This window comes from Typopeltis vanoorti, chromosome 10 (assembly GCF_054136105.1).
Source record: "Typopeltis vanoorti isolate ZY-2024b chromosome 10, IOZ_Tvanoo_1.0, whole genome shotgun sequence".
NCBI lineage: Eukaryota > Metazoa > Arthropoda > Arachnida > Uropygi > Thelyphonidae > Typopeltis > Typopeltis vanoorti.
The window spans coordinates 109,197,849-109,220,625 of NC_143558.1; the positions used below are offsets into that span (position 1 = coordinate 109,197,849).

General features: G+C 33.9%; 1 protein-coding gene across 7 annotated transcripts in view; it reads right to left on the reverse strand.

The window, feature by feature from the left end:
• Positions 1–22,777, reverse strand: part of Tbce (Tubulin-binding cofactor E) — a 319,945-nt gene that overhangs the window by 147,384 nt on the left and 149,784 nt on the right. For all 7 annotated transcript variants that reach the window (XM_090399269.1, XM_090399264.1, XM_090399265.1 and 4 more), the window contains exon 7: positions 11,612–11,787. In XM_090399269.1, coding sequence (XP_090255395.1) covers positions 11,612–11,787 — 176 coding nt within the window. The remainder of the gene's footprint in view (positions 1–11,611; positions 11,788–22,777) is intronic.

The window sequence follows — 22,777 nt, forward strand, 5'->3', positions numbered from 1 at the left end:
TAACCACTATTCCAGAGATAATGATTGGTCCATAATTTGTTTGTAATTTGTAAACTACACAGTGTGCCCATTAAGTAATGAGAATAATTTTTTACAGGACAGCCCTTTGAATAAAAGTAATGACATGCTTATAATTCTGACAGCTAGACTGTGTTGTAATTACAGATGCAACTTTCGAGTTGTGTGATGCAGCAGATTTTGTGTGGCAACTGCCGAAGTAAGAATCTGAGAGTGGAGCATATTAGGAGTTACATCATGAAGTAAAAAGCTATGAAAAATTTTACTGTAAATTAGGAAAAACTGCTATAAAAATATACCAAGACCTAAAAAAAAGTTTACAGCAATGACTATCTGAGCCGTGAACAGTTGTTCCAGTAGTTCCAACATTTAAAGAGGGAGAGGAAGTCCCTGGAGGATGAACCACACAGTGGATGGCCAGTTTCTGCACAGACAAATGTGGTGAAAGCTAGGGAAATTGTTGCCCATGACAGGTGAATTACTAGGCTACTCACTGCACAGCTTGGTGTCAGTAAGGAAACAGACAGGGTATTCTTAGAAAGAAATTCATACACGAGGAAGATTTATTTGAGGTTTGTGTGCAGCACACATTGATACATGAACAGAGAGAGAGCACCAAGTTGCATGTTGTAAAAATTTCATCCATATAGTTGATCAAGATCATGATGTGTTGTGAAGAATTGTCACTGGTGATGAAAGTTGGTGTTTTCAGTTTCTGGAAACAACACAACAGAGCATGAAATGGCAGGAACATCTCCCTGGCAGAAGAAAGTCAGGTTGAAAAATATGTAGGAGAACATGGTTCTCCTACACGTTCTCTTTGACATCCCACATGATCAGTGGAAGAATGGCAAGAGAGCAGATTGTATGATCTATTGCAGAATAGAAGTGGATAGACATATGGTATAAGGTATTAAAACTATTATTAAGATGAGAGAAATCATTACTGACAAGTGTATGCACAACAATGTGGTCATGTCCATTTGTGTTTCACTATCCTCACACAGAGTGTTGTCCATTAAAGCATCCATAAGAAGTATGGAAAGAAGCCATTGCGATATAACATTATTAAGGTCAGTCGCATATAAATCTGAACCTGGTGATAAATAAATGGAACATATTGTAATAAGAATGTCAATGGACAGGCAAATGGCTACCTCCCAGATAACATGTAGTGAAAAGGTGTGTAACCTTTTCAGATGAATCCCGGGGATTTTTCACTCTTCAACGTCCTTATTGCTTCTTCAGCCTATGATAGACACACTTACCTAGTATCTCTTTCCTTCATCTCTATATTCAATCCAGTTTATTTCATCATGGCTTCAACTGTGCTTAACAGAACTCAGAAGTAATATAACCACATCACCCTAATCTCTCTCTTACAGTAGCCACAAGATTTCCATTTATTTAAACAACTTGGTTCTTCGCTGTTTCTTTTTCTATTCTTCATTAATCCTTATTGTTCTCACATCCTTGCTAACTGAACTACTTACATTTTAAAGGGATAACCTCATGTTTATCTCCACTCCTGCCATGTATTGAAAAATTTCTACAGTATAAAACCCATAATCATTCAATGAAGAGCATCTCAAGGGATGTACATGATACAATAACAATACTATATTGTTGGATTCTGAATATATAGAGATTGGAGTAATTATTATTTGCTTCAGAATCCAACATGATCTTCCATCACATAAGCTAGACTTGTAATTAATAATTAATGTAGATCACTTGTTTATAAATTAATATTCATATAACTACCTTTAACTTTATTTGATATTTAATTATTTAATCAAGGATATGTATTAATAGTGAAAAGACTCTGAATTAAAATATTATTAAGTTTATTTTATTTATTGCTATGTTAATATCATAAGAGTTTGTATTCAACATTTAACTGCGTATTAATTGAAATGTAAATATTCTTTATTTTTTTCTGTATATAGAGGTATAATGTTATGCAATGCCTCAATTTATTTATATTTTGTTTTGTTGTCATGGAAACGCATGTTAGATAGCTTGCACGAGTTTGGAACAGAGCATGAGGGAGAATGTTGAAAGTTTACTGAAAAGGATTTTAGTTAAAGAGAGCACGAGAACAATTTAGGCGGGAAGAGGGGATATATAAGCTAGGAACGCTGAAAAAAAAAAGGATATTCTAATTCGGCATTCGGAGAAGGAACCAAAAAGAGAGATTGATTCGGGAAATCAGAGTGCGATAATAGCGAGTCACTCAAGCAGCTAATTAAAGTCTACTAGTCGAGAAGTGGTTAGCTAATAAGTTTCAGAATAACAAATAAAGCAACTGAAGATAGCTAAGTGACTGCTGAAAGACTAGCAATACTTGAGTTGAGATTTAATTTCAAGGACACATGGAAACTTGAAGCATAGCACGGAGTAACTAGAGAATAATTAGAGGCAACAAGGTTGAGTTTAACGATAGCTGTGTTAAGAATTATAGTGCCTAAAAGATTAATTGAATGCCGGAGGAATTGGGCAACTGTGCATATAAAACTTCAAGTTAAGGAATTATTGTGTGTTACCTTAGTTCATGAGTGATTAGTAGAATACTGAATTAGTCAAGTGATGTCTAAGATAGTACAAGTGTTTTACTTCATGCAAGAACGTTTAATTATGTGTATTGTAACCGTTAATTAATTCAGTTATTACTTAGAAGATTCGTTTTATTGAGTGCTGTTAATTATTTAAAGTGTTTACAGTTACAAAAAGTGTTTGCATATAAGTAGATGAAGAAGAAAGATTGTCGGTAAGAATATTTCAACAATTGAAATTCCTATGCAGAGATATGTGTGAGTTTCTTCCTAGAATATCCCTATATTAACAGTAACTATTGCAGAGATTAGCTGAAGTGTAGATTTAAAAGTGTAAGCTTGTGAAAGAGTGTTGCCACCATTATATTGTATTTGAAACTTGAGTAACTGTGATATATTTGTGTAATTGATTACTGAGGAACTTTATGACTTTGAGCTTTACCAAGTGGTTAATTAAATTTTGTGAAAGCTGTGTTTCAGAGAACAGATTTACCATTGCTTAAAATTATATGACTGTATTATCAGAAGAGCTAAAGTGTTTATAACATCTTATTTAGTAATTTGAACTTAAGTGTATAATTTGTGATCCTAAATTAAATGTTTGTTTTTGTTAATCTAAAGTTGTATTTTGCCTGAATCTCTTTTTACTGCACCAATCATAAAATATTCGAACCAAAGTGGGTGAATTAAATAAGTTAAATATACTCGGCCAGTATATATAATAACAACACATAAAAGAGAAATAGTTGAGAGCTGGTTTTTCTTCAATTCTTGAACTAATTCAGATATAGAGTGGTACAGTCAATAAATATAAATTTTCTCTATATTTGGATTAGAAATCAACTAGCAACTTATTTTTTATTTAAGAACATTGTAATAACTAAATATTGGATCCAAAGTATAGGTTAAGACGAAGTAGGATCCAACAATATAATTAAGTTTGCAGTATTACTAGCATCCTATTAATAATTTTTTGTTATTATTATTTTACTAGATTCATTGACATCAAATACCTATTTTGCTGGCCTTTCCCATTCTAATTATGTGTTAATAGGGTGGGAATGAACTGGATGTGCAGCCTTATTAAGCAAGAGATCCATAAGATGATGATGCAGAAAAAATATTGTGGGAATAACAGTGAGAGGAGTTATGAAAAATATATAAAGCATGCCAGAAAAGTAACGAGTATAGTAGTGTAAAAAGCTAAATTGGAGCATGAAAAGAAATTGACTATGCAGGCTAAAGGAAATCCAAAAGAATTTTATCATTATGCTGCAAACAAAATAAAAAATGAATGTGTAAGACTTGACTGAATGCAGACAGTACTCTAGTGTTAGAAGCTAATGAGACTGTTCAATTAATGAGTGTTCACTTTGCTAAGATATATTAATCAGGTGTACATAACATAGTACACAGTGCTACTACTACTACATTGCATAAAGAGATAGAAGTGCATGTGAATGAAGTTGAAGTTGTTGCATAACCTGGATAAGAATTTAGCAATAGGAACAGATGAATATCAACACATATGCTAAAGGAACGTTACGCTGAATTAGCTAAGCCTTTTGCATGTTTGATAAATGAGTCTCAGGTCAGGAATGGAAGCAATGTGTGATAGTTCTGTCATACAAGGGTGGGGCAAAAACTGATGTGCCTAACCATTGACCTATCAGTATCTCTAGTGTGGTGGTGGTGATGATTTTAGAGAAGCTGATAAAAACTCGCTTACAGAAATGGGTAGACAGACGAGCTATGCTCTGCAAGGAGCAGCATGGTTTACTAAAGGAAGGTCATATTTTAGCAATTTGCTGATATTTTATAACAATGTTACAGCCGAGTTGGATAAAGGGAAAGGATACACTATGATAATGTTGGATTTTATTAAGGCATTTGATAGGATACCACACGAAAGGCTGTTGCATAAACTGGAGAATATGGGATTAAATATAAACTCTTGACTTGGATCAGTAGATGGTCGACAGGCAGATTTTAAAAAGTGGTATATAGTGGGTGTGAATCTGCTAGATATAAGGTGACCAGTGGTGTACCTAACGGTTCAGTCCTTGGGCCACTGTTGTTCAACCTATTCAATCTACACATTAATGATATTAGGAAAGGTCTAACAGGAGATGTGCAATTGTTCGCCAATGATGCAAAGATAGGCAGGGCGATCAGGGATATCCAACACTTACACAATAATTTGAATAGGTTGGAAATTTGAGCAAACGAAAATGACTGTCAATTTTATAGTAGTAAAGTTATGCATGTTGGCATTATGAGATTTCCAGCTGCATATTATAATAGTGGGATTATGCTACAAGAAGCTGATGAGGCTAGGAATCTTGACATAATGGTGGACAGTAATTTGAAGTTAAAAGGTCATAAAGCAAAAATTGCAAATACAACTCAGAGGATAATTGCAATGTTGAAGCGAACCTTGACATGTATGGATAAGGAAGTCATTTTACCTCTTTATAAAGCCTTGATAAGACACACCTGGACTATTGTGTGCAGATTTGGTCTTCCAGATTTCAAGGGGATAAAAGCTCTGTAAAGGGTGCAAAGATTATGGGATTTTGATTATGAGAACAGATTATAAGTATGTAGATTGCAGACTCTGGTTAATAGGGGAGAGAGAGAGAGAGAGAGAGAGAGAGAGGGTGACATGATCAAGGTCTATAAACTTCTGAATGAGTGCTATAGGATATTGTCTGATGAAATTTTTCATTCTAATTAAGGTTGGGAGAGAACACAAGAGCATCCATGGAAGTTAAGTTTGTCTGCGGTCAAGAAAGGGGTAAGAGATAGGTTTTCTCTCACAGAACAGTGAGTAAGTGAGTGGAATAGTTTGCTTTTAGAGGTAGTGAGTGCATCTAGTGTGATGTATAGCCTCCCTCAATAATACTTGACTCCCTGGAGGTCTCAGCTAATAATAATCATAATGCCATTTAAATTAGCTCAGTTCACACATTACTGAATGCTACTAATAATGTTCAGTTTGTTTCTAGTATCTTCAATTTTAATATGATTCTGCCGGTGATGCCATCTATCCACTCTCTACTTCAGTACACTCATCTATCATCTCTGGTCTATTTTCTAACACAACTTCAGACCCATAGGTAAAATTGGTTTTACTTATGGGTCTACAAGTTGTGTTAGAAAATAGATACTATCTATTTAATACTATCTTATGTAGTACTAGTGTGCATTTTGGCTGATTTCTCTTTATTTCATATAAATTTCGAATGGTTTCCTCGCCATACCAGCTTAGCTTACTATAGTATCCATATTTAATTTGTCATTTTCACTAAAAATTGAAAATAAGTTCACTACTGAGAATTCAGTCAATGCTTCTATGTACTTGCCTGTTTTTCACTGCTTTCATCTTATATTCTGATTTTTGTACCAAATCTGTCACAGCATTTATTCAAAGCCAGAGTCCTGAAGTGATTTATTTTGAAATATATATATATAATATATATATATATATATATATATATATATATTACATTATTTGTATAAAGTAAAGAGCTAAGTAGAATATTACTGATTTTCATGGTTTAATGTCATTTTTCATTTCTAAAATGTGATCCATTCAGTTAAAAAAAAAGCTGGAATTATAAAATGTGGGAACAAATTTATGATTTGCAGAGTTTCTCATATACTGTCTTTTCATGGAAGGATACTGGTATTTTAATGCAAATGTTTTGAAACAATGTTACTTAACTGTCCACTATTTAGAATTTTGTGCACATGCATTCCTATTACATTTTTGTAAATAGATATCATGATGGCTAAAGTTAAACAAAAGCTCAGCATGTTTTTGGGTAGGTGAAATCTGGATCAGCAATTCATGTGCAACAAGAATTTAAGCAAATCTTTCAAGCAAATTCATTTGATAAATGTATTAAATAATGATATAATGAATTCAATGAAACTAACAAAATTGACAAATGAAAGTCTACTGGATGCCCGAGAACTTCAAATGTCCATTTCTCATGAAAAAAGTGAATCATTTCATGCCCATCTTAAATCATTAGTGTTCTAAACTTTATGAGATCAGTGAATAATAAATTGTTCACTGAATTCAACAAAAATAGCAAAAATCATGAGGTCTTTCAACATCAGGGTTTCCTTCAAACCTATTCAAACTACACAACACATGTTAAGATCTCCCAAGGACAGCATCGCCTTCTACAAGTACACAGGTGTATATAACATCCCAAGTTCCTGTGGACTTGAATTATATAGGCCAAACATCACAAAGCCTAGAAATCCGGAAAAATGAACATATAGAGAATGTCCACAACAACAGAACAGATACTTCAGGATTAGCCCATCATTTTTCGATTTCGAACCATTCCATCGATTGGGACAACAGCTCATTGCCGTACATTGAAGAAGATTGCAAATGCAGAAACTTTAAATTAGCTGCAGTGGTACTCCGGACAGGAGACAATCTTAACAGAAATCAAGGCATGATACTAAAAGACATTTGGAAATGCTTAATAAATTCACTATGTTCAGCAGAACTGAACTTCGTGAAAAACTATAAAACGCGATCAACAAACAATGACTAAGACTCCGTGCTCTTGATGTTATGCATCATTTTAATTTTAATTTAACTGTTGTTACGTCATTCTTTTTTTAGCATTTAACGTTAGCGTACCCATTTCTTGTCCTGAAGAAGCCAAACAGACTTAAGCTGGCGAAACATGTCGATGATTGTATATATTTATAAAGAACTATGGTCCACTAATAAATCCAAAAAAAAAAATTTCTCATACTTATGTACATAATAAAATTAGATTTCCAGCAAGAGTTATTATGGCAAAACTAGAGACAGTGTAGCTGAAATTACCTCTGTAAATGATGTTGCAGTGCACTTCGCAAGAGATTAGCAACTGGTTGAATGTATGCTGCACTATATATGGTGCTCAGAAATAAACTTGACCCTCCCAACTATTATTTCTGATAAGTGTTACTGATCTATATCTTAATTTTTTCAATAAATATTTGTATTTAAAATATTAGTCTCTCTCTCATCAAAACCCTGTGCTTTTAAAATTGCAAGATTTTATCTCCCAGAAGAAATGAAGTTGTTGACATAACACACATCACTTTCGGTTCCTTGATATAAATCCTAAAGAACACCAAAGTTCGTTTTTTTTTTTTTTATTAAAGAAAATGTACTCACTGCAGATATTCAGACATTTGGTAAGCTTTAGGATGTAGCAAATTCAGCATGATTTTAAAGTTATTCTGATAGGACAAGAACTTTTTTTTCCCCCTTTCTTACTGCTATAGCTTGTTAATTTTCTATAAGTATTGGAGAAACACAAGTTCTCCAACTTCATGACATACATACATACATATTGAAAAATATAAAGATTTTATAAACAGAACCATTTATTCAAATTAAAAACTTAAATCTCCTAACTCCCTTTAGAAGGTTTTTGCCTAGGATTAAAAAAAAGAGTGTGATGTAACAAATTTAAAGACACACAATAAAAGTTCAATGAATAAGCATGAAGTAAAAACAAATTATGGAATATGTTCATCTAGACTGCGTTGCAGGATAATCTTGGTCATTGCCTCATGTGAGTGTGCATTGTCCCTCTGATGTTTCTTCAGCATAGTTTTTTTGAAATTGGATAAAAGTTTAAATGATTATAGACTAAAGCTTTTTTTTTTCAGCTTGGTCAATTCATTATGCAAGGCATCTTGTTTAAAACAGTTTTAAAACATAATTTTTGTTATGTTCCAACTGATGCAGAGATGTGTGGTTGTCCCTGATTTCACTCCTTGTTGTATTCAAGCTGATAGTAGTCTTGGTGTTCATATATTCAAATAAACAAAAATTTTCCTTTTTTAGGCATCTGTAGTAATAGTGCATTTACTATTGATGCAATTTTTTTTTTTTTTTTTTTGAGAAATATTACATATTTTCTGTTCAGCACTAATAAATAGTTCTTTTTTTCCCCCAATAATGTTTTTTCCATTACATGAATAGCATATTATACCATTCATCACAGAACAGCATAATGTATATAACTTTTTTGTAAAGTATAATTTCACAAAAAATCATGTAACACCATTCCTAGTATTTATATTTAAAGAGGTACATGGTATAATATTACAGTCCAACACTAGCTTCCTACCAAGTTTTTTTTCAGGTTTATCTGTTATTTGTTAACAGAAACACTAGTTATATGTATTACTCCAAGTAACACTACAAGGGCAAAAGAAATACTTACAGTTCAAGTCTAGTCACTGACTAGATGAACTTTTCCTAGTCCTTTTTTCAGCCAGTTCATGAGTTAGCTGATCTTTGGAAAGGGCATTTAAGATTTTTAACTCTATAACTTAAGAATATCAATCACAAACCATACTAATTCAGACAATAACATGAGCTAGGGCTAGAAACACAAGATGCCAGCAGTTGTCTGTTGTGTACTCACCATTAAGTCAAATCATCTGTAGCCATAAACATGACTATGTAACAAAGTTGGAGCCAGGTTCTGCCCTTAAAAACAGCTCTGCCTACTACCTTTTGGGAATATAGGTATCATAAATTTATTTATTATTATTATTTTTTTTATAAAGTACATAATGCAGAACTTGAACATTTATGACAATAATGCTTTATCAAATATCTGAAATTAATATCCATTCCTCTACCTTTCTACAAGAAGCGAGTACCACAAAATGAAACAAATTACAAGATATCACTAACTATTCCTTAAGACTTCCTAGAGTCAAGAAATATATTTCACATGTATTTTGCCAGCCTGGTTGACGAGCAGTCAGCATATCACCTCTCAAACCAACAGGCTACAGGTTCAAATCTTGCGGCGGGCATGAACACACATGATTGTCTTTAGATGGTAGATGAATTATGTTGACTGGTGTGAAACCATTGCCCCACTTGAGGCCTAAGGTCGCTTGAAAAAAGTTGACATTTGGTCTCTAGAGCATGATTTCCAGAAGAGGCAAAAAATGAATTTAAAAAGTTATAAAAACAGGAACAAAATCCTTTGTCCACCCAAGTTACTAACTCTAACATACCATAGATTTTAAACCTTTCTTGAGTAGGAGTCAAACATATTAAACAGACGTACAATCAAAGTACCTGAAAAAAAAAAACAGGTTCTCAAAATAGCTTCAAAACTAATATAAAATTTTAAATTTTACAGCCATGGAATCAAGTATCTTACAAATAAGATTACAAATAAACACAATATGATCAAGCTTCCACTAGGGCAGCAAACAACATCACTGAATTCAATGATACCAAAAAAAGTATCACTATTATTCTAAAGGATATTTACTATATATGATACAGTAGCTAATAAATGCACCAGAAGAAACTACATAGTATAAAGGTTCTCATAATGGAAATAAATATTTAGAATACTCATACAAATAGTTTGACAGGTGGAAGCTCAGAAAAACCAGCCTCTTGCATAATTATTTTTTTAATAAACAAATGTCTGTTTAAAGCAAGTAAAATTCATCAACCCATTGCCTGAAGTAATGTTGCATTTGTTCTTCAGAATAGGATTTTTGAAGTATCTATCGGGTTGGCAAATAAGTTTGTTCGGTTTTTCAGAGTGGAATGAAACACATTTTATTTAATATATATAATACATACTAGTCAGTTATATATTGACCCTCTTTATCCATGGACTCTTGCCATCTGTCCATCAACTTCATTATGCCGCATTCATAAAACTCCTGAGGTTTACTGGCGAAAAACTGATCCGGGTGTCTTTTGACAGCCTCCTCATTAGTGAAGGTTTTTCCCATTCAGAGAATTCTGCAACGATCGGAATAAGTGGTAATTGGAAGGTGTGCCAGGTCTAATGAATACGGAGGATGCAGCAAAACATCCCAGCCAAGATGTAACAATTTACTCCGGATTGTTAACGATGTGTAGGGTCTGGCATTGTCGTGGTGAAAGACAACTCCTTTCCGATTTGCCAATTCAGGACGTCTTGTGCTAATTGCATGGGTCAGTCGCGTTAACTGTGAGCAATAGACAGTTGAATCAATCGTTCTGTCTGACGGTAACACCTCGTAGTGGACAACCCTTTATAATCCCACCACACAGAGAGCATGACCTTCTGGTATGCGGTAGTTCACAAGAGTGAACTACCGCATACCATTACCGCAAACAACCTCAAAAGCGGGATTGCACTCTTGTGCTCCCATATCTTTTACATACCACGTTATTGTACATGACCTATTTTTCATCTCCCGTAATCATCCACTTCAAAAATGGGTCGTTTTCTTGGCGACGTCGCAGCGAATCACAGATGGATATGCAATCAGTCAATTCATTCGGCACCCAAACATTGAGCTTTGAAACATATTCCAGCTCGTGCAAATGGTTTTCAACGCTCGTATGGGATATGTTCAGTACTGCAACAATCTCCCGCACTGTTTGTGACGGATTTTTGTCGATGATATCCTTCACAACACTCGAATCAACCTCGGTCGGGTGACCGGCACGAGGCGCATCACTGAGGTCGAAATCTCCAGAACAGAATTTGGCAAACCATTTATGACATACACGTTCTGTTAAGGCACCATCCCCATATATGCTGCATATTTTTTATGGGCTTCCACAGCATGTTTCCTTTTTTTTTTTGAAATAAAAAAGCAAAATATGCCAGTAATGTATGTTATTTCCTTCCATTTCTAAAAATATGTTACACACATGCAACTGAAGTAGGCTGAACAAAAATTCACTGAAAGGTTATGTGAAATGTCGCCTTTAAACTGCGCAACAGCGTTGTGCGGTAGCACAACAATAGCGACAGGCAAAGAGGCATGAACTTGTACTAACGCATAAACCGAACAAACTTATTTTCCAACCCAATAACATTCAGATCACACATCATATTCATGTCCTGTATGTTTGCCTAGGCTTTCTTGAGTGGGATTCGTAAAAATTACTGTATTTAAATTTCAGTTTTAGAAAGATAACTGGTAGCTTATATTTGAATGAGACATATTATGATTAATTATCTTACCTGGAAAGGTTTCCAAGTTTATATATTTCATTCCATGAAGCAATTGGGTTGTTTTGCAAACTGAGGATCTTCAGTTTAGTAAAATAAGAATGTGGTGGTTCCAGTATAAAGGTTATGTTATTTTCCCACAACCTAAGTTCTTCAATCTCTGGAAACATTGCTGTACAAGACATTATCTGCAATTACAAGACTTCTGATTACATCAGACTGTTCTTATTTACATCAAATTTAACTTGTATATTAGTATTTTAAAAACAAATTAAATGTAAAATATTTTCAGTAGTACAAGTATTATTATTATGTCTGTGACAACTCCAAGGACCCATCACTGGAAGGCACCCACATAATCCACCATTTCTACATACTGTCATCTATCATCGATTAATTGTATTTTTGTCAGTTAACTACATTTATTTACTGTGGAGAATTTATGGAGACAAAAATACACATGTTGAACAAATGCTGAGCAAACGTATTTTTGTCTCCATAAATTGTCCACAATGAATACCGACTACCATGTTACTACATTTGTTCTCTGGCTAACATGCCTATATGCAGATCTGTATGAAATTCTGAATTTCCGAGAGGAAAAATACACTATCTCTGTATGAGGTTGGCTAACTTGTCTTCAACTGAAAAAATGTCCACATAAAGATTCCTCTCATCATGACAAGAACTGAACTCAGGTTTTTCCAATTAAACTACACAAATACTCACAAATATTCCACAAATTATATGGAAACTCATTTACTCCAAATAACACACAGTAGTGACAAAGCAATGATAACAGCACACTTAAGGTATAAAATCAAGATAATGCATTCTAAATGACTACAAGTTGCGTATGATACTGGAAATGAGCAGGATCTAGAATTAACCAACTTTAGTGAGGTGTTATCATATATTACCATACTGCTTATCAGTCAGTTTGTGCACTGACAGCATAGTTAGAGGATCAAGATCAACTGTAGCTGATATTCTTGAAAGATAAGAAAACATATATGTATATACTAGTGAAGAGAAACATTCAAGCAAATGACAAACTGATGGAAATGGATAGAATAGTTTTGGATGCAAATTGTATTCTTCCATATGTGCATAATTGAATTCTTTCCTTCAAACAGGAGGTCTATGAAAATGGATACTGGTGCTAAAAGGGCTATTGCATATCGACTAAACACCATCTCCAATGAATGCTTAGGCTTGACTTGTGTGGTGTCAGGCTTGCTGTGACTGGAGAGTAGACAATTGAAAATCCATACTATAGATGTACTCTTTACATCACATGGTTGAGTAAAGATGCTAGGAGATGGCAACTAACAGTGTACTGTACCATCTGTTAAGAGTGAAGGTAGTGGTGTTATAGTGCATGGATGCTTCAGGTTTGTCCAGGATATTTCTTGTTTTAGCACTCAGAAAACTGAGCAATAGATTTTATTTTGATACTCTGAACAATTCTATGTTGTGGTAATTCTAAGGACACAATAGTTTCCAATCAGGTATCAAAAAACAATTAAGCATCCACATTATCATGTACAATGATAATGTGGATGCTTGTGGATGTAAAAGAACTATGGCAACATGACTTGATGAAATAGGAGTGCAAAGGTGAGACCTGTCAGCATAAAGTTCTCATCTCACTTTAAGGCAATTGTGGAAAGTTAAAAGGCAAGATGACAAGTCTGGCTTGACAACAGGAGCTATTCATTTAAAAAAATGGAAGAATGAACTAAAATATCAGTATGCATTTAGCAATTGTCAGTGAATAGCCTACACAGGAAGGTGACATCTGAAATTGTTGCAAATTAAGGTTTGATAATACTCATGTCGTATAATTTCTGCAACAGCTGATTTTCAGCAGCTAGTATACAACACTCTCTCACTGCAGATAGGAGAATAAAAAGTACCATGTTTGCACTCTAGAGCAGAGTTCGTCGATTATTCTCTTAAAACTCAACTTCCCTTCTCAACAGTTTTGCTGAGAAGGCAAAACTTCTACTTTCTAGCAAAACAATCTAGTGTTGCTAGAAAGTAGAAGCTTTTTTTTTTTTGAACTCAGTCTCAGACAGTGATAGTTCTTAGTCCATAGAGGGCTATCTATATCTAAGCATCTTTCTATTATCACCATTATCAACAATAGGATATACCATAAAAACTAGTGCAGAAAGCTCACATCCTCTTCTTCATTCAGTGCTACAACAAGAAAACTTAAGTCTACCTTCAGTTCCAGTGATTAAAATAATAACTCAAAGTTTTGTTTTATTTATTTTTTTATTCATATCAAAAGCAACATAGTTTAAATACACATAAATTTACAAAAAAAAAAAAAAAAAAGAATTGATTATATATTGGAATTAAAAAGGAAAGAAACAACAGAATTTACATCATAAATATACTAAGTAAAAGTACACTAGAAGGTCCATCAAATTTTTCTGCCCAGAATTTGGCCAGATCACAAGCATTATATGTTGCACTAATCAATTTATCCATTGTACAACTAAAGGGACATTACCTACAGCTCAAGAGGTGAGCCATAGTTTGCTCCCCCCCCACATTCACATAGGAATGATTCACATGAGAGTCCCCACTTTTTTACATTATCCTTGGATCTTCCAACGCCACATCACAGCCTATTTAAAGCTTTCCAAATAGTCCAGTTTTCTCTGTGGCCTGGTGGAGTACAATCCAATCTGTAAGGTGATTGTTTCTTGTCTTCCATGACGCTAATCTTGATTTTTGGAGTGAATTTGGAGTGGATTTTAACTGTTTGATGGACAGGTTGATATCCAAATAGAGGATAGTCTGTAGACATGGATGCCTTAAGCCTCTAATTTCTGGCTGCCATGCCAGCCAATAGATTTTTTTCAGAGGTGTTGGTTTCAAACAACCAGTAATGAGTCTAGATGTCTCATTTAAGGCAACATCCATTTGCTTAGCGTAGCAGGTTCTATACCATACAGGGCATACATATTCTGCAGCTGAGTAGTAGAGCCAAGGCGGGTTCTTTTTGTTTGAGCTTGTGTTCCCCAGGTGGTGTCAGATAGTTTCCGGAGAATACTATTTCTTTTTGTTACTTTATGTTTTGTATTTATACAATGTCTATCATTATAAAATTTAAAAGTAAAGTGATCAGAGACAAATGGCTGGAAGGAAACAAAAGTATCAAATATAGACCAAGCACAACTGATATATGTGACAATTTTAAGGATAGCAATATATCTAAATGAGTACTCGACTTAAAACCTAAAACATCTGCTGTTTATTGCCAAGAAACATAAAGAGTCCACTACAAATATCTCTGGATCAAGCTCTTCATGAGAAGAAACGATACATCTAAAATATGGTGAATCAGATGCAAAGAAGACTTGTGTAAACTCCAAGCAAACAGAGAGTAATAACCGACTCACGAACAACAATGGCAGATGAGAATAACAACTATGATGTCACTTTTCATAAATGTGTAATTTGTCATGATTCAGTAGAAATCATGACAAATTAAGAAACTTTTTATTCTCAGACACTGTAAGTACTTTGAATATTTTGCATATAAGTATTCAAGATAATTTAGAAGACACTGAATTATTACTAGACAATTTAAACTATTGGCTAGATGTTCTGATATTAACATAAATCTGCATAAAGACAAAGAAATTGATTTATACATTCAAGCGGATTTAAAAATTATTATCGATGTAGAAATTATAACAAATCTGGAGTGTAATTATCTTTATTCGAAATTCCATATCTATTAATAACATTACTAACATAAAAATGAAAACAGCTGAAAATTTCAATTTATATTTAGAACATCATAATATATATATATATATATATATATAATGGCTGTATATAGGTAACATTGCTACACTGAGTCCAACTTTATATAAGAACTTGAGTGTAGTCTAGATGAGATCAGAAGTGATAATGTTCTCATAATTGGTGATATGAATATATTCTTACTGAGGAATAGAGGCTCCTCTCAAGATTATCTAGATTTACTTGCTATGCATGGACTCAAACAGTATATTAATGTCACCATGAGAGAATTCAATGGTGGTAGAACATGCCTAGATCATGTATTCAGGAGAACTTTAAGTGGAAATAAAATCCAAGCAGCAGTTCTGTGCTAACCTCTCGTGGATCACTTTCCAATCGGTATTAAGGTGCATTTGCAAGTAAAGCACATAGATAGTACAACTGAAAACATCCCCTACACAACAACTAACTCCAGAGTATTGAAATGTAACTTGAGCACTGTCTCTTGAGAAGAGATAACGACAGAAACAAATATTGAATTAAAGTTAAAATAATAGACAAAATGAAAGAAACAAAGTGCTGGATTACAGAGGAAATTCGACACTTCAAAAAAAATTAGAGATAAAGTATATAAAAAAGTTTAAAAAATCCAGCACAAACAATATTATGAACACAGTTTCAAGTACTATAGAAATCAAAAACACCATAAATTAAAATAAAGTAAAAACGAATACTACAGAAATGAATTCCTAAAATGCCAAGGAAACCCCCAGAAAACAATGGAAGTTTGTTAATAAATTAATCTGCAAAGATACAAACAAACATCCCCCCCATTCTTTAAGAATGGGGGGGGGTTGTTTCTTAAGGAATAGAGAAAATGGAGACAGAGGATTAGCTGAAGAATTCAATAATCATTTTGCCATGGTCAGTGAAAGCATTCTGAAAAATGCTGAAACCACCGCTCAAAATTGCACTTCCAAGTGAATTGACAACTCCATATATTTTTTACCCACTTGTGAAAACAAAATCAAAAGTGTTATAGCTAGCTTAAAAACAACCAAAACTTCAGGATTCAATGGTATTAACACTAGCATTGTGAAAGAATGTGAAATGTACATTATGGAACCCCTAATGTACATTTTTAACTTATCACTGATGACAAGCACGTTTCCATCAGATTTTAAGAAGGTCGTAGTTGAACCTAAAAAGGGAAACAAAAATAACTTGAAAAATTACAGACAGATCTCCCTTCTACTGGTCTTTTCAAAAATATTAGAGAAATTGGTAAAAATAAGACTCATGAAATTTTTGGACTAAAACAACTTTTTTTCAAAAAATCAGTTTGGGTTCAGGCAAAGTTTAGCACAGAAATACATGCTCTTTACTGAATTAACAAACACAGTTTATACTTCCCTAGATGAACATGAACTAATATTAGCAGTATTTTAGATAAAAAAACAAAGCTTTTCACACTGTATCACATGAAATTTTAATTAAAAAAAATTAGAAGTCATAGGAATATGAGGTACTGCCCTAAACTAGTTCAAAAATTATTTAAATGACAGATCACAAATTGTAAAAATAAACAACAGATCTAGTAACTCCAAAACAGTAGACTGTGGTGTACCAATTTTATTTAATAGTTATATCAATGACTTCTGCAATCAGTAAAATAAATACTTTTGCAGATGATACAGTCTTAATTTTCTCTATGGACATAGCTGAATAAATGCAAACCATAGTGAATGCTGATCTTTTAAAATTAACAATTGGTTCTAAGTCAAATAAACTCAGTCTGAATGTCTCAAAAACTAAATATGTAAATTTTAATTTGCGAAATACAACAAGCAAAATGAGCTTCACTGAACATTAATTTTGCATGATTGGAATTGCAAGACCAATTCAAATTGCAACTATGAGGAAATAGAAAAAGTCAATCTAATAACTTACTTGGGATTAAAAATTGATAGTAATTTAAGCTGGAAACCACATATTAACTAATGTCATAAATAAAGTAAGGATTATGTTAAACAGACTTTACTAACTAAATAGATTCTTAAATTTAAATATGCTAAAAATATTATATTCTGCCTAGATTCAAAGCACACTACAATATGGTATATTAAGTTGGGGAGGAATCTATCACACTATGCTGAAACCTTTAGTTTCGACTTGGAATAAAGTAATTCAAATCTTAACTAGAAACAAATACAAGGATACTGCAATGTATAATAAATACACCATATTAAACATACTATCATTTCGATATTTATACTCCTATAGGATACTGCTATTCATAAAAAATGACAACAAATACGTAAATATCAAACAAGATGCTTTCCTTAGTAGACATAAGGGCCTAAAATATATAGTTCCTAAAGCAAATAAAGACGCAATACACAAACATTATACTTATTTAGCACCAAAAATATTCAACATACTACCTTTAACAATAAGAAATGAAACTGTTGCTCTTAGGTTATGCATATGATTGTCAAAATTTTGTACTAGAATATGAAGCATACAATAAAAAAATATTTGTCTGTCAAAACAATGTCTTTCATAAGTGAGGGAACGATCTAAAGTTACCCCTAAATATTTACGTGTTGGACAATGATCTAAGCGAGTGCTCTCCAAAGCTATTTGTAGTTTCCTTGTTGCCTGTTCATTCTTTAAATGGAAAGCACAGACTTGGGTTTTTAGGGAATTAGGTTTCAACTGGTTTTCACTATAGTAAGAGCTGAGTTTGATATGATAATGGCATGATCATCAGCACAGATAAAACTTTTTTTTTTCTTTTTTTTTAACTTTGAGGTGTTAAAAAGCAATCGGAGCCAGAACGCTGCCTTGAGGGAGGTCGTTCTTCTGAATCCTCGAATGACTACGTTGTCCTTGAAATTCAACAAAAAAATCTTCAATTCTGAAGAAGGCCTCTAACTAGTTCAGTTACCTTATAATCTTTTGTCATTTTATATAGTTTACTTAACAAGATGTGGTGGTTAACCATATCATAAGCAACAGTTAAGCCTATGAAAACTACCAGTTATTTTCCAGTTCTCAAAACCATCCTCAATATATTGTTATTTGAAGAACTTGCGATGTACAACTTTTCCTAGCTCAAAAGCTGGCTTGTTCAGGAATTAGGAGTGGATCAATTATCCTCATTAGTTTTTCAAGAATCATTCACTTACGAATCTTATATAACACAATAGAGAAATAGGTCTATAATTTTTGGGATCACTTGCATCTTTCCCTGGTTGGAGAACTGCAATAACTCTAGCCTTTCTCCAAACTGGGTATTTTGCAGGTACTAATACAATTGTTGAATAAATTCAGCATCCAATCTTTGGTCGCAGGACCAAATTCCTTGATTTGCTCAATACAAACTTCATCCAGACCTGCTGCTTTTCCTTTCTTACAAATTTTAATTACCATATTAAGTTCTTCCATTGTAAAAAGTTTGGAGAAAATAATTGTTTCTTTTCCATATTCCCTCTGAAGTATTGTCTTTTGTATTTAAACTGGATTTATAGGTTTTGCCACTTTTAAGAAGATGGTGTGCTATTTGATTTGCTAAACATACATTACATTGCATCAAAGTTTTGTTTTGGTCATTGCTGAGGTATCCAAGTAGTCTCCAAGCTTTTTGGCTACTCCTTGCCATACCTATATCATTCATTAACTTTATCCATCATTCAGGTTTTTGCTTCAGATACAGATGTAACACCCAGTTATCCGCTTGCTATAGTTTCGTCACTAAAAGGATCTCTTTCAAAAAAGTTGCAGTATTCTATCATTTAAGCAGTTATCTCATATCAATTAACTATCCCTGGAAACAATTAATTCTACATCCTTTTGGGAGCATATCTGATACAGCTTCAATGAATTGGTCACAGGCCTCTGGAACTAGGTAAATGTTCTTGATTTTCTTATCTAATAGGTCGGAAAATTTTTCCCAGTTTACCTTTTTAAAATTATATCCTCATCTAAATTAAACAATTTGTAGTTGAATTGCTGCTAGTAGTTGACACATTATAAGTCAATGTTGTGAATTTGGAATATGTATACAATCAGCTTTCATGCACTGGTGGGCTACCCTCTCATTCACAAAGATGAGATTGGGGTTATAGTCCTGCTTCCATCTTCTACTATAAAAGGAAGGAGGATGTTTACTATCATGGATAAGAGCTAGCCAATATGATTCAGCCCATTCAAACACAGCCTGTTCGTATTATTTTGCAGGAAATCTTAGACACTACTGTGGCTATTAAAGTCACCAATACATAAAGACACTTTCTGCCTGAAGTTTAAAGGAGAAACCAACATTTTTGGGTTTGTAGATGGAACAGATGACAGAATTGCTCAACTCTACAGTGATTATCTCTATGTCATTCTCCTCTGTAATAGATGTTGCGAGGATCTGAAGGTCTGATCTAATGAAAATGGCACTACCATATTTGCTATGGAGACGTTCCTCTGCCAATTTAATTTCAGCTGATCCTTCCGCTTTTGGAGCAGAAGGATTAGCTGGTGTTAACACGATTGCCACGTGCAAGGAGTTTCTAACCACATTACTTCAATACGTCAATTTGTAGCATGCAACAGCATAGTACGATGTTGGTCTGAAAAGTTCTCGGTCTAACAATGAATTTATAATTTCAAAATTATTTTTATTTTTCAACATAATCTCTCTCAAGATTAATACATTTATTCCAGCAATGCTTCAGTGCCATTATCCCGTCCCGGTAGTGGTTCTCAGTAAGATCTGCAAAATACTCTTCTAGTAATCAAGAGGTGATGCAATCACCTCTTGATTCGAAGAAAAAACGCTGACCAGCGAGGAAGAGGCTTAGTTTTGGGAAGAGATAGAAGTCAGAGGGAGCCAAATCTGGGGAATAGGGTGGATGTTCTAACAATTCATAGTATAGATCCCTTAATTTTCCAATTGCAAAAACACTTTTGTGGGCAGGCGCATTGTCCTGATGAAAGATGATTTTTTCCTTCTGCAAACTGGGTCTTTTCTAACGAATTTTTTCACCTAGTCTGGTTAAAAGATCGAAATAATATTCCCCGGTTATTGTTTTACCCTTTTCATGATAATTAATAAACAAAATGCCTTTAGCATCTCAAACCACCAATGCCACGACCTTTCCTGATGATGGAACTGACTTTGTCTTCTTTGGCGCTGAACAACTGGCTTCTGTCCACTGTTTTGACTGCTGTTTGGATTCTGGTGTTTAATGGTGAATCCAAGTCTCATCCATAGTAATAAATTGATGCACAAATTCAGTTTTATTCTTGTTAAAATGCTCCAAGCACTGTTCAGAGATTTTCATGTGAGTGCGTTTTTGGTCTGTTGTAGCAAGTGTGGCACCCATCTTGCACAAAGCTTTTTCATATACAATTCTTCATGCAAAATATATCCTGCACGTTCTTTTGAAATGCCTATAGTCTCAGCAATTTCATGCACTTTGACTCGCTGGTCATCCAATACCATAGTGTGCACTTGATCAATGATTTCTGGTGTTGTTACACTTTTTGGATCCTTCATGTGGATCACCTTCAAGGCTAGTATGGCCATGCTTAAACTCGGCAGCCCATTTCTTAATTGTCGAAAATGAAGGAGAAGAGTGGCTATAAACTTTTATGAACTTCAAATGAATTTCTTTTGATGTTAAACCTTCTTTTACAAGGAAATTTATAACCACACGATACTCAATTTTATCCATTTCAAGGGATACAGACAACACTTTTGCTTCAGACAGCTGTATAAAACAAACTACTTGATAGAATGACTTGCAATTTCACATGGATGCTTATGACAGATGTATCAACTTAAAAAAAAAACCTCTTGCCGATAGTGTTGCCATCTATGGCTGAAGCCGAAAACTTTTTAGACCACCCTCATAAGTATCATAGATGATGTTTGGCTTATGCAGCTATTCCCCAGAAACTAAGACTTCTCTATAAGTAGTGGTGCTTAACTACTGATCTGAACCCATGTATACAGGTTCTCTGAACTCCTGGCTGATTATTTCTACATCTGATTCCAACTATTTCCATAACATCTTTTGAGACCTTTGATCCTCTGATGTTAGTTTTCTGGGTCTTCCTATGTATTTTTTGAATGAGGAGACACCCTCACGTTTCCACTGGTTGATTATGTTGCTTACAGTTGATTCTTGGTGATACATTCTTTACCAGTGTCATGAATGGACAGTCCACTGGCATGGCATCATATGAGAACATTCCTTTCCAAGTCTGAAATTTCTTCTACATATGCTCTTGGTAATTAGAGGAATATCTGTCAGAAATTTAAAGCAGTGTAAGCTATGCATGAGAACAGGAATATACACATCAATATGTTTCATTTAAAACCAGAGCATCACAATACAAATGGAGTTTATGTAATGCGATACGTAAAATGAAAAATTTTGAACTGCTTCATTTAAGGAATTACTTAAGGGTTAAACTAGACAATGGGGAGGAGACTTCCAGCCTTTTAGGAAATGTCAAACACTCACTGAACGTCCGACCTAATGTCAAATCCTCACCTTGTGGTACACCCTTCGCTAAATACATAGATATCGGGCAATAAGGATGGGATGACAATCTGTGATTCAGATGACTGAACTGCATTCTGTTTTGAACTTAACCAAAATATAATCATGTCACAACATGATGAAATGTCTTGCTGGCTGAGACATCCCTGCTGTTTTTGTCAGGAAAAGAGGGAAAACAGTGAAAAATCAGCTACTGAAACAAACTTAACATCAGCAGAACTGAACATAGCAACATCAAAGTAAGAAGTATCAGCAGGAAAGAAGTGGAATTTGCAAAAGAATTAGAGAACCACCATATCAACATAATTGGAGTTAGTGAGATGAAGAAGAAGACTAAAACAGGCAAGATTCTGTCTGTTTAATAATAACTATAAAACTATATATTGAGACAACAATCAAGGTTGAACACTAAATACGAAGATGATTTAGCCGAATGCAGCTAATTTCAAATATCAAAATGAGGAAATGGAAAATTAGACTTACTTGTGTATACTGACCCATAGAAAATTCTAATAAGGAAAAAGTAGAAAAATATTTCATGTCATCAGAGAAGGCAGCTGACAAAAAAGAAGGAAAAGCCAGTCACTGGAGATCTCAACGATAGAGCAGGAAATGAATACCAGACATACAGAAATGTTTCAGAAAATTTGGAGAAAATGAACACATGACATGCATTACTAATGCCCCCAACATAAAGATGTGCACAAATTCAAACGTAGGAAAAACATAAGACTCCTTGGCTATATTATTTGATAGTGATATTTTCATTCTGGTTCAGGATGCAGGAATTTATAAGGATTGCAAATGGGAAGTAATTAATCATCCATTTAGTTTGGAGGATAAAAAT